The 12,729-nt window shown below is 54.5% G+C and overlaps 1 protein-coding gene across 2 annotated transcripts; it reads right to left on the bottom strand.

The window, feature by feature from the left end:
• Positions 1–397: 397 nt before the first annotated feature.
• On the bottom strand, positions 398–10,836 carry TOB2 (transducer of ERBB2, 2). 2 transcript variants are annotated; one of them, XM_081250167.1, is made up of 2 exons: positions 10,423–10,836; positions 398–4,406 (listed from the first exon to the last, which is right to left on the bottom strand). In XM_081250167.1, the coding sequence occupies exon 2, from the start codon at positions 4,308–4,310 to the stop codon at positions 3,279–3,281; it is 1,032 nt and encodes a 343-aa protein (XP_081106293.1). In that variant the 5' UTR covers positions 4,311–4,406; positions 10,423–10,836; the 3' UTR covers positions 398–3,278. The 2 variants fall into 2 exon arrangements, with proteins under 2 accessions (XP_081106293.1, XP_081106292.1); XM_081250166.1 differs by having other exon boundaries at positions 10,427–10,835.
• Positions 10,837–12,729: the final 1,893 nt, after the last annotated feature.

Below are 12,729 nucleotides of genomic sequence, written 5' to 3'. Positions count from 1 at the left end.
GACCTAGGTAGGCTCTTCTCACCCTTGCCCACTCCTGAGGGTCTAGTGGTCTCTGATGGCCAAATACCAGACGGAGAGCAGGCTGGAGGCTGATCCCTCCCTGGCTGCGATTCCATGGAGAGGTGTGTCCTGTTCTCGCCACCTGTCAGCAGAGGGAGCGGGGGCTGTTCACAACCTCGTGGAACCTGCTTCCGTGTGGAAAAGGCCCCGTGGGGGTGGGCACCTGGAAGTGTCCTGTGCCGAGGGGAGAGGTAAAAGGGGCCTGTGACACTGTGCCCACCCAGGGGTCAGGTGAGGATGACCAATCGTTTCGTGAAGTTAACGGGGGCTGGGTCACTCCAACTCTCCCTATCCCAAAAGGGGCCCCAGAAACAAAACAAGCAGGGAGCAAGCAGAAGGTTATTATATATCATGCTTTTAATACAAACTTAAAAAAATCTGGAACAATATAAACTGTACAGATTTGATCAATCTTTTTGTTTTGTTTTTAAACTAAATCTCTAAACACACCAATGTTCCATTCCAAAATATTGCACAACATTCTGAATACAAAACGCTTGATTGTATTCCTCCTTCACTAAAGAAAACAAATTCATTACCCTGCTCCCCCGAGCTCCTCAGTGGCCCCCTTCCCATCCCCAGGGGTCAAACTAGAGAACCTACAGCTCACTGCATTGAAAAAAAGACATCATTCTGGACTAAAAGTTTACTTTCTTTACAAGACGATCCACCTTTTGACTTGTTCCTGGGAAAGAGGGGTAGACAGAGGATGGGGAAAGGGGAGAAATAGGTTTTATTCTCCTTTTTTATTTTAAAGTTTGTTTTTCCTGAAAAAATATCTTTCTCTCCTCTTAAGAAAAAATCTTGAAAAGAAAAAAATTACTTTTACGTTAGAAATATACATATATTATATATCTCTTACATTTTACAAATGTAGCAAATTATTCAATACAAACGGACACCAAAAAATGTAAAAAATAAAAAAAAAGTTTTCCTACGAAACCAGGTAAATTAGTGCAGATTTTTGTTTTGTTTTCTTAAAAAAAAAATAAAGTTGAAGCAAAAACGCCTAGATTTGAGACAGACAGACTGAAGTGGGCCCAAGAGCCCAGCACAGGAGACATGCTCCTGGTCACACATTTTTCTTCGTATTTCAAGACACTAAGGGGTTGGTCTCCCCCTCCCGTATGTGGTGAGGAACAAGCCGCCCAGGGTGTGGTGGGTGCCTGTGTGCATGAGTGGGGGAAGAGGGGCCGGGAAGGGGGCATAAGGCAGCATCCAACCTTTCCCAGAGAGCAGCCTGGGCCTGTCACCTGTGCGGGAGCTGAGGGCTCGGGAGAGGGTGGCCCAGACGGGGCCGGCCCCTGAGAAGTCTAGGGGGGACAGACGGTGCCGGGCCGAGGAGCCAGGGCATTGCCCTGCGCGGGGAGGTAGAGCTGGTGCCCACTGCAGGGAGAGGAGGCCAGCTGGCAGTGTCCGTCTGGGCCGGACCCGCTGCCACAGCAGTTGCCCACTTGGGGTCGCTGGGGAGGAGAGGGTGGGGTGCCAAAGGCTTTGGTACTTTCTGGTGACGGGGGGCCCTGATGCTACGTGCCCACTTGCCAAAGCGTCATGGCGTGGAAGCTAGCCCACTAGGGTTGGGTCAAGGTAAATTCTCTCCAGCAGAGGTGGGGAGGGCTCTTCAAGAATCCAGACACACCACCTGCCGTGGCCAAGCGTCTGTCCAGCCCAGCCTGCTCGAGATCAGCATTGGGCCCAGTGGGCCTGGGTCGGGCAGTGAGGGGATGGCAAGAGGTTCTCAAGCAGGCAGGGAAAGAATGTATTAAAGCAACATCTACAGCCAAAAGACCAAAGTCTCAACTCAAGGCTTCGGACTGCCCACTCCAGGCACTGACCCAAAACTCCCCCCCCCCACCCCAGGGCGCTCAGGTAAGCGTCTCCCACCCCAGGGCTAAGGTCACACAATAGGAGGGTCCAAGTCCAGGGACTTCTCTTAGGTATCAGAGGCTGCGTATTCCCTCAGCCCCTCACTGCTAACCTTTTTTTTTTTTTTTTTTTTGGTCAAAAACAAACGAAAGTGCAGATCCCTCCGCAGTCTGGAAACCAGTTCCTTCTGCAGTGCTTTCCTCTGGGAGCGTCAGGTTCAGCCAGTCTTGCGCCACCACGTGAAGCACCCCACAAAAGGACTGACAACCCACCCCCAGTGCATTCCTCACCCTCACACGTAAATAAACACTTGCTGCAACCCGGAATCACACCCAGAGGGGAAGTTTCACATGGCTCGGAATCCTTTAAAACAGGAGAGCAAATCACGCACGCACGCACGCATGCACAAGCACACCTGCACTCACCCCACCTCCCTACCCACGAACTCAGGCCCAGGAAAGAAGGGGCTACATGAGAGAGGCCACATGTGCCAATGGCTGGGTCTCCAGGGCCTCGGTGATGGTCCGGGCCAGGTGGGAATGGTGGCACGGGGCAACAGGACAGAGGTGAAAGGGACACCAGACAGTGCTAACCTCCCTGGAGTCACAAACTTCAGCTCTAGGGGGAGGGTGTCAAGTGGCCAGCTGGCAGCTCCCTAGGGCCCAGGCCTGAGAGAAAGCGGGGGCTGGAGTCAGACCTATCTGGGTGGCAGGGCCCGAGAAGGCCTGCTGAGGTTGGATGGCTTTGAGTGAGAGGACAGCTGGGTGATGAAGGCAGTGACACGGGGCAGTCTCTCCCTATTCTGAAGAGGGCCAGGCCCCAGCCGCGGTTCTTCCTTCCCTGTGAGCTGGGACACACCAACCCTAAACCAGGCGTGTGAAGGAGGGAGGAAGAGAGAGAGAGAGAGAGAGAGAGAGAGAGAGAGAGAGAGGGAGAGGGAGAGGGAGAGGGAGAGGGAGAGGGAGAGGGAGAGGGAGAGGGAGGGAGGGAGGGAGGGAGCAGGGAGCAGCAATTCACATCTGGACCATTCTTAGCACAGGAAGCCACTAATTAAAGATGTTATATAGAAAACTACATGTAAAAAAGAAAAAAAGAAAAAGAAATATAAAACCCAAACCAACCGAATAAATCAGAGGCAGGCAGGAGAACAGCAGGGGGCTGAGCTAAGCACGATTCGGTGCTTCAGGAGCCCCCTCCCACTCCATGCCTGGGCTGGATCTTGTTTCTAGAAGTTAGAGTGAGAAAATTGGAAATATTTTTGTGTATTTTTCTTTTTCTCTTTTTTTGGCCTTTCCTTTCCTTTCTCTTTTCTGTGGTCTTGGGTGCTCCTGGCCCCACGGGCAGGTGGGCGGTCAGTTGGCCAGCACAACGGGCTGAAATGGCTGGCTGGGATACTGCATGGTGTTCAGGTTGTAGCTGAGGCCTTCCACGAAGGGCGCCTTCTCCAAGAAGAGGCTGTTGGCACCACCTCCAAATACCTGGGCCATGTCGAAGCTGCTGCTGTTGCAGGTGCCAGCCCCACCGCCCCCGAAGGGGGCCGGGGTGCCACTGCCCTGGCCATCGGCCCCATCACAGAAGAGGCTGGGAGAGCCACCGCCGTTGTACACAAATTCCTTGGCATTGGGTGAGAGCTGGGACTGAGGGGCCGGGTTGGTGGCGATGAAGTTCAGTGAATGCAGAGACAGAGAGAGGCTCTTCTGCTTCAGCAGGCTGTTGGTGGGAGAGCGGGCCATGCGGGGCTGCTGCTGGGGGATCTGCTGGCCACTTGCCCCGCCCCCGGCCCCCCCACCCGCTGCCCCGCCCCCCTTCTTCATCTTGGTGGAGCCAAACTTGGTGGCTGCGAAGGAGGCGGTGGTAAAAGTGATGGGCTGAGCGGAGCGGGGCATGAAGGTGGGGCTGGGTGACTGGCCAAAGGACGGTGACGGGGAGTTGGACAGGGAGCTGTCCTGGCTGCCGATGGGCACAAACACCTGGGCATCGGGATTGAAGCTGCTCTTGATCTCCTTGTCCAGCTCTGGGGCGACACAGCCCTCGCTATCATCCAGGTAGAGCACTTTCACAGCCCCCTTCTCACCGATCTGGTAGGACACCTCGAAAGGGTCGATCCAGACGCTCAGCTCCCCGGGCACGTTGGCCCGCACATCCTCCACCGCCAGCCCGCTCCGCTTGGCGGCCAGCTCCACCACGGGGTCTACTATCTCCCCGATGTGGACACAGCGGAAGCCAGAGCCCTTCAGTGGCTTGTCAGGGTACCAGTGGCCTTCATATTTCTTTTTCAAGAGTCGCTCTAGCTCTTCACCAAACAGGTCTGCCCGGCGCCGGGGCAGCTTGTTGTACAGGTAGGAAATGATGAAGTTCAGGGCCACTTTGATCTCCAGCTGCATCGTCCTCTCCCAGGCAGAGAATCAGCACAGGCACGTGCACAAGCCAAGGACAGTGGTAGGAGATGTAAGGTGGGCAGCCTTGGGCTCCAGACAACGCTGAAAAATGAGAAAGAAAGGCTTCATGAGTAGATATGCAGAAAGCCAGCGGGGATCAGACAGAAAAGCACCAAGTTTGGATCACATAGCCTCAGGGTTCCAGTTCTGCTCCCCTAGTGACAGGTTTGTATGTGTGACTGTGGGCAAGTCACTTTTTTCTGAGCCTTAGTTTCATCAGTAACATGATATTTTAGTCGGCACTTGATAAGTACTTCTAAAGAAATAGGGGTACTGTGGTTTCCACTATTTTGAGAATTCAGGTCACTTTATGAGTGACACCAAAAAAACTGAGTTCCTAAATCAGATGGAGAATGGAAGGCTCTTGCTAACTTGTCTCTGCAATATCTCGGTGAAGTCCCACTCCCAAACTGTCACAGGCCAAGACAGGAGTTTAAAATCTTTAGTTTCAACCCCTTAAATGGAAAGGGATACAGGTCACTGAACAGGAAGCAGCACTGCCAACTTTTCACGGGAGGCCGGGACTCCAATCACATCCAATTTGTTATCCTGAGCTCCCTGGGTGTGCGTGTGCTCTGGCTCACTCTGGGTTTGCAGAGCTGATTCTTTTGCAGGACAGTGTAACCAACATGAGCATTTCCATCCAGACAGCCTCCAAGAATGGAGACTGGGGCATGATCCCCAGGAAAAAGTCAAGACCTATCACAATCAGAGGCATGGACCAACAAGGAAACTACTGACTAGGGGCTGCCCTAGGGCAGCAGAGGAAAGGAGAGGGAAGCGGGCCCTGTAGGCCAACAAAGCCTTAAGAGCAGTACTGGTATGGCCTGAGGGAAATCTCTATAGTTTCTGGCTAGAGTGTAGGTGATGAGGCGGGCAGAGAGAAGAAATTTTCCATCACCCTACAGCCTCCAGCTGGGGACCCATCATCACTCTGTCTCCCAGGGACTGTCTGACCACCTGTCCTTGGCACAAGACCAGACTTATCACGTGTTTGGAGATCCCTGGAGAGGAGGCAGCCCAACATAAACACTCAGCTTGTTATTTTGGGATTCTCTCACAGCCAGATCCACAGAGGTCAAAAAGGTTTATTCCTGAGGTCTGGGCCAGCCTCATTTCTCAGGAAGATGATCTGTGAGGTCCTGAGAGCCAGGGATCCTAATTGCCTCACTTTCTCCAAAAGGGCAGATCCAGGCTCATGCCATGGCAGAACTGAACTGCAAAGGGCCATCTTGGAGGGCCGACAGAGCCAGAACATGTTCCTAACCACACATCTGGGTGAGAATGTGCTGCTGAGCTCAGCACAGAGACAAGACTGATCCACTACCCATCAAGGGAATCTTTTGTCCCTGGAGCTGGATTTTGATTAAAATCCCTTCTGGGTCCAGCACACAGTATCCAGGTGCTAATTCTAGGCTTGAGGATCTTGAGCTTTCTGAACACCTGACCCAACTGGCTACACTGTAATTCTAAGGCCTGGGACCAGGGCTCCCCAGGGCGTTTTAAGGACAGAACCCTCAGGCAAAGCTCTCTGGGGTGAGTATCAGAGAAAACTGCACTGGGTTAATGTGGAGTATCTGATGACACTGGCCATGTCTAGCCCCACCCTCACTTCACCTCTGAGTAGACAAAGGGTCACGTGGGGCATCAAAAGAAGTGCCAGGAGCATGGCCTCTCCTGAGCCCTCCACAGGGAGGCTCAGGATTCAGATGACTCTTTTCTCCCCCATCTATCCCAGCCTCGAATACAGACAATCTCCACGTGTTTTCACATGTCTATTCCTGGTGGCCAAAGATCAATTCCAGGGTCCTTCTAGGTTTAAAGAGAAGAAGAATGATAAAGATAAGGAGCTTTCTGTTTATGAGGATTGGATTCATCATCAGATGCAAAGATAGCTACCAGGACCATGGGCCTCCCCTCAGGAACAAAGGTCTGTAAGGGCCACAGTGGCCCACTAGAAGTGTCCAACACACAGGAGACTAAAAAGCTGTAAAGAAAGCTGGCACTGGTTCCCAAGAAAGGGCCTGGAGTTAAATACAGTGTCTTCAAAGTATTTTTGAAAAGTAGAACTTGAACATGACATATGACCCTTCTCCCAAGGCACCACATGGCCTCTTGGCATGTTACACAGTCCAAAGGGCTCCTGCACCCTGCTATGCCTTCTCAAACTCTGCTGCATAACTGCCTTCTAAATCACCTCCCCTGAACAGTTCAGCCTCAAAATGGGAGCATTTTAAATGCAGGCCAAAGTCATTGGCAAATAAGCCTCCCACCCCAAAATACAATAGAATCACTGTCATCAGCCCTGCCTAGCTAACCATTTTCTGCAGCATTAGCAACTAAAGCTGCACGCCAGGGGCTTCCCTGGTGGCGCAGTGGTTGAGAATCCGCCTGCCAATGCACGGGATATGGGTTCGAGCCCTGGTCCGGGAAGATCCCACATGCCACGGAGCAACTAAGCCCGTGCGCCACAACTACTGAGCCTGCACTCTAGAGCCCACGAGCCTCAAATACTGAGCCTGCGTGCCACAACTACTGAAGCCCATGAGCCTAGAGCCTGTGCTCCACAAGGAGAGAAGCCACCGCAATGAGAAGCCCACACACTGCAACGAAGAGTAGTCCCCGCTCGCCGCAACTAGAGAAAGCCTGCGTGCAGCAACGAAGACCCAACGCAGCCAAAAATAAATAAGTAATAAATAAATTTATTAAAAAAAAAAAGCGGCACACCAATTTATACCTCAGTGCTGCTGCTGCACAAATCAGAAGTAGATAATGCCACCTTCACTTCTTCAACTGGAGAACAGGCCAGGCCAGATGGCTGTGAGGTGGAACCTTACAAAATCGCCGGACAACCAGAATGAGATTTTCTGCTCTAGCAGCTCAGGCTCTAATTTTGACTTCAAGAAGCTTACGGAACAGAGGATTAAAGCACTGGTGCTGTCTTTAACTAAAGATAGGAGTGACGACTCACATCAGTTTGTTCATTTTTTTAAGGCTATTGGACAAATTCTAGAGCTTATATATTAAATATTCATACAATGTGATAAAATTAGATAGCTTAAAAATAACCACCCTTCAATAAAAGGAACAAGTAGATTCAAGTTAAGTCGCAGGAGAGGACTCAAAGACTTTCTCCAACCCTGACTCAGGCACAAAAGGCCAGAAATGTGGCAAAAAGAAAAAAAAAAGTTAAATGCTTAACAACAGCAAAATCTACCTTTTGTCAATATATTAAAAAGTTGCAAATATGAGAGTAAAATTCTGTCCCCTTTTATTTAGAATCTTATCCTCCTTCATTTGCTTTACATCCAGCAACAAAGTTCATCCTGGATTCAGATCTGTGTTGCGTTTTAAAGGAGTAAGTGCTCAAGAGAATGTCAAAAAGGGGGGAAAAAAGAAGCTGGAAGGAGGCTGCAAGTCAATGATATGGTAAATGGAGACGCCATAGAACTTCTGACAAAAACTCGAAGGACAGTTTTTAGGAAGAAAAAATTGTTTTAAAGGGGAAAAGGAGGGACAGTGAGGGAACCCACTGGGCCCCCAAACCCTGAGCACCTGTAAAATATTCAGGCACCTCCAGCCTTAACATCCAAATCATAGGACAATCAAGCACTACCAGATTCAAATGAGTGTGGAAAGAGGACTCAGGGTCCTCAATTTTGACAAGGCCAGTAGGTGTCACAGACCGGGTGCTGGGCAGTGGGAGCCTGGCTCTGGCGGGACAGGGGGTGGCCCCACCACACTGGTCCCGGAGGCAGACGGGTGGGTGTGGTTGAAAGGCTACCAGGACTTGTGCCAACTGACTGCACCAGCCCGCCCAGTGTCCCACACCATCTCCCCGAAACATGGACTATGCAAACCCAAGTCTGACTACAAGACTCCTTCCGACTAAGAGGGCCCTTTTGGGAATTCCCTGGCAGTCCAGTGGTTAGGACTCCATGCTCTGACTGCCGACGTCCTGGGTTCCATCCCCAGTCGGGAACTAAGATCCCACAAAACCCCGATGGCGGCCAAAAAAAAAAAAAAAGGGCCCTTTCTAGGTCTCTCCAGGTTCCTCTGAAGCCAGGAAGACTTGACTGAACCCCAACATACACGGGGAGACCAGGGGCAAAGGTGCGCTCTGCGCTCTGGGAATTGTAGTCTTCAGAAACCTCACACTCAGGTTGGAGCAAACGACCTACTTTCTCTGCACACTACACTTCCCTGCGTACTTTGCGAAGACTCAGCCGGGGAACTACGCATGCCCGGTAAGGGGAGCTGGCGGAGGGTGGTAGAACCGAGGAAAAGTTTCCGATGCACATGCGCGCTGTGGCAGACTGGCGCCCCCCCTCCCCCGCCCACCGCCTAATACATTTTATATAAATTCTACCCATAAGGCCTACTCCCCGTATTGTGTCGCCCACCATATCCATGTCTCGGCTTCCCGAAAAACTGAACTTTTCTTTCTTCCTTTCTCTTCACTGCCTAGCAAGACCGTTGAATTAACGAACAGCTTCTAATGAGTTTTTTCTGGGTGAAGGCGGTAGGCCGGGATAGATAGGAGTCACATCCCTCCCCCTCCCCAAACCCCTGCCACTTAATCTGTATTCCTTGGGCTGTGTGGTTTCCCTTTGGAGTTGCTGCAGGGACGGTGGATTCAAAGAGAAAAGAGCCTTTTCACTTAACGCCCAGCGGGCTCCGCTGTAGCCCCTACAACCAGCAATGGAACAGCAGGAATAAACCCAGTTCTCCCGTCCTCTCGGCCAAAGAAATTCCCAGTTTTAAGCTGCGGGGAGGCGCCGGGCCGACAATCAGAAGGCCCGACGCCAGCAGGGCCCAAGCCTCACCCCTCTTCTAATCCAAGTCCGAGTAACCAGACCCGGCTAGGTAATGGGAAAGAGTTCTCGGGCAGGGAAGGAAAAACTGTACATCTGACAACATTTTCTAATACTTAAAATTGTTTGTGAGTCTCCTCCCACTGCAAGGCCTGCTCTATTGACCAGACTTACCAGATCCTCGGCAAAGCTCCCCTGCAGGGTGTTAAACCTCCCTAATCCTTCCTCCCACACAAGCTTCTCTCCCCCTCCGCTTAAGAGGGGGATGGGGGCAGGCACCCAAGAAAGCAATAGGGGTGTTTTTCTGCTGTTAAATCAAAGATGAGGGACCCACTCCCAGGGTAGGGTGGGTAGGAAGAAGAAAGGTTAGATACTGAGCAGACACCCGGGACCCCCCTCGGCTAGCCCACGAGTTGACGCCTACTGTGTGGGGTTCTGGTTCCTCTAGGGGGTGGGAAAGGGCTGCCAGCTGCCCCTCCTCTCTCTGTTCCCTCCTCCTCCCCCTCCCTTTCTGGTCAAGGGCACAGTCCATCCTCTGGACAGGAGCTTAGGAGTAAGGCTCTTCCTCCCAGGCACCTCACCAGGGTCACCCAGAATCCACTCACTGATACTGCTGTAAGGGTACTTTTTTCCGCCCAGTTTTCCCTTAAAACACTAACGAGGATAAAGAGCTCAAGCCAAATGGTAAATTCTGGCTCGGCGGCCAGAGGACAGTCACCACTGACCGGTCCAAAAGGGGGGTGTCCCCCCTCCATCCCTCAGGCTCCACAGGGCCAAAAATAAACCCTATTAATTATTACCACCCTCCTTCCCCGCAAACGGGAAAAGCAGAAAAACAAGGCCTGGATCCCCTTCCTTCTTCTGATTTTATTTAATGGTGGTGGGAGTTATGTTTTCGCGGGGAACGAGGAAAATCTAGCGACTCTCTAGGATATGAAGAACGGAGGGAAAAGGGAGGAAATGCACCGCACCCAGGAGGTGGCCACACTTGGAACAGGGAAAGAAAGGGGCTCTGGGATACCCCAGTATGAGAGCAAACGTGAGGGAAAGAAGAGCACGGGGCAAAGGTGGGGTCCAGTGGGGAGGTGGAAGGGGAAAGGAAAATGTTGGCCAGGTGTAAGGGGGGGGTGACAGCAACGTGGAGCGTCCACCAAAGCGGAGAGCGGGAGTGGGGCGGGGGTGGGGGAAGGCGTCGGGCCTGTTGGGTCTCGGGGGGGCCCCCCGCCCGCACGCCCCCCACTCACTCACTCGGATCTCCGCGGCGGCGGGGCGGTGTGCCGGCCGCGGGGCGGCTTCTTCCTCCAGGGTGGTCCTGGGCGCGAGGCGGAGGTCGCTCTCCCTTCCCGGAAGCCGATGTGTCCTTTTCTTCGTTGAGGATGGGGGAGCGAGTGAGGGGGGTATGGGCTATGACTCTCAATAATAATTCTTTCAGCTTTTTGGAGGTCGGGCTCAGCGGCGGGGGACAGAGGGCGGGCGGGCCGGCCAGCGGCGACGGCGCGGGGATGGAGGACCGGAGGGTTGCTCGTGCCGCGGGGCGGAAGACGGTCCCGGCTGTGGCCGGCGGACGGCCTTGCCCTTCTGGCCCCGCGTCGCCCGAGCCACTCGCTTCTCTCCGCCGACGACCCACACCTTCCCGCGCCCCTGCTCGAAGTGAGCAAAGTCAATGAAAAGTTTCACCCTTAGCAACCCTGCGCACGGATCCAGCTTCCCCACCCCTGCGTGATGCGTCCCTCCGCCCTGCAGGGGCGGGGCCGAGCGCCGGACCGGGACTACTTCCCAGCCGGCTGACTGCTTAACACCGCAGGGCTCGCGGCTCGCGGCGCGCGGCTCCGAATGGAATCCGGGGCTCCCCGGCCACCGCCCTCGCGTCCCACCCTCGGTCGGCCGGCCTGTTTGTCTCATCACTCAGATCCCGGCGCAAACGTCTGCTGCTTCTGGCCGGCCTGTGTAACGCGGTCCGCCTTCCCTCCCCATCACGACGCTGCTTCGCAGTTATTTTATTCATGTCCCAAACCACTCAAATCGTGCTTATAGTGTTAGGTGTTTCCCTAGGTAGACAGCGAGCTCGGGAGGGCAGGGGCCTGGCCTGGGACTCAGTTGCTCACTTTAGGTGTGTTGGCTGAATGGATGTCGCGGGGAAGGGAGTTTCCCCGCTGTGTCTTCGGCCCTGCACCTGCCCCGGCGCCGACGGTTCGTATGCTCGTCCGAACCGTACCCGCAGGCCACCTCGGCGAGTCGCTCCAGCTCTGGAACCTGACCGTCCGACTTTCCCCGTGGCGCTTGCACCGGCCCAGATACGGTATCTTCGCGGGTGGGGGAGCTGAGGGGACGACTCGAACTCTGTAAAGGTTTCGGACCTTTATCAACGCGGCTTAACCCGAATCTTCCGAGCTCCTGGTGCCTCGTCGGGGGACGCGTAACGTCGAGGGAAGGGTGAGGGGGAAACCTGGGCCCGGGCAGAGCGGGAGGAAGAGGGGGCGAGGAGAGGCCGAACGGCCAGGAAAAGGAGCTGAGCGACACATTAACCTTCCGCGTGCCGCCTCTGGCGCCAGTTAACCTCGCGGCGCGGACGGGGCCAGCGCCGGTTCCGCTCAGGCGCGCGAGCCCGTCCCCTGCCCGCTCCGGGCGGGGCTCAGCCCCTCTGCGGACGCACCCGTAGTTTCTCCCAGGTCGGCGACCCCCCCTAAGGGGCACCGGAGCCACATTTCTTCTAGTAACAGCCCCCGCCGGCGGGGGTGGCGCCTGCCCGTGCCAGAGGCCCCTCGCTTGCGCACCCGACGGTCCCTCGGGCGGCTGACCCAGGTTCGCCGAACCCGGCACCCTCGCGCGCTCGGCGCCCCCGGCCCGGGCTATGGCCACGCGGGCCACTCGGCTACTTTGTGACTGTGCGGGGCGCGGAGTTGGGGATAGGGAGGCCTGTGCCCAGTGACGTCATAGGGGGACTGGACTGCCAGGTGGTAAAGCCCGTGGCCGCTGGGAGCTTGCGCCTGAAGTCTTCCCATCCCTTCTTCTATCGCCCATTCCCCAACTCTCCCCACCCCCGGCCTTTATTTTCCTTCCAGACGGTTCCAGCCCAACAGCCGCCAAGCCCACGTGGGATGGCGAGATGCGAAAGTTTCCAGCTACGAATGGTTTGCAGTTTTTTTTTTTTTCCTTGATCACTTTTTTTGGCAAGGGCAGAGAGCAACGGTAGCGTGCGGGTTTAAATGCGCTTTCTTTGACTGCTGTAGAGAAACGCTGGACTGGAGGGCAAACTCCAAGGGGACAGAAAAGGGGACGGAGCCTGAGCCCGAGAGCTCCCATCCCCCACACTCTGAGCGCTTCAGCCCCTGGGGCACCTCAAGGGACTACTTGCTTGTGCGTCAGCGAGTGCCAGAGCGTCACACACACGCCCCCTCCGCCTAGCCCCACTCCGCCCCTCCTCTTCTTTTTCCTCCTTCACCTCGTTCCCCTCCCCTCCCCTCCCCCCGCGTCGCGAGTTCCAACCGGGCAGCGAGACCCGGCAGACTCAGGGTGCCAGAGTACTGGAGAGCTAAAAATATAACCGGTAC

Source organism: Mesoplodon bidens (genome assembly GCF_964165515.1).
Source record: "Mesoplodon bidens genome assembly, chromosome: 11".
In the NCBI taxonomy this organism is placed as follows: Eukaryota; Metazoa; Chordata; class Mammalia; order Artiodactyla; family Ziphiidae; genus Mesoplodon; species Mesoplodon bidens.
Note: the sequence above shows the minus strand (reverse complement) of the source record. Positions and strands in the feature narration are given on the sequence as shown.

What these genes read in the sequence shown, in the direction of transcription:
- TOB2 (XM_081250167.1), bottom strand. Translation starts at nt 4,310, where the DNA reads ATGCAGCTGGAGATCAAAGTGGCCCTGAACTTCATCATTTCCTACCTG.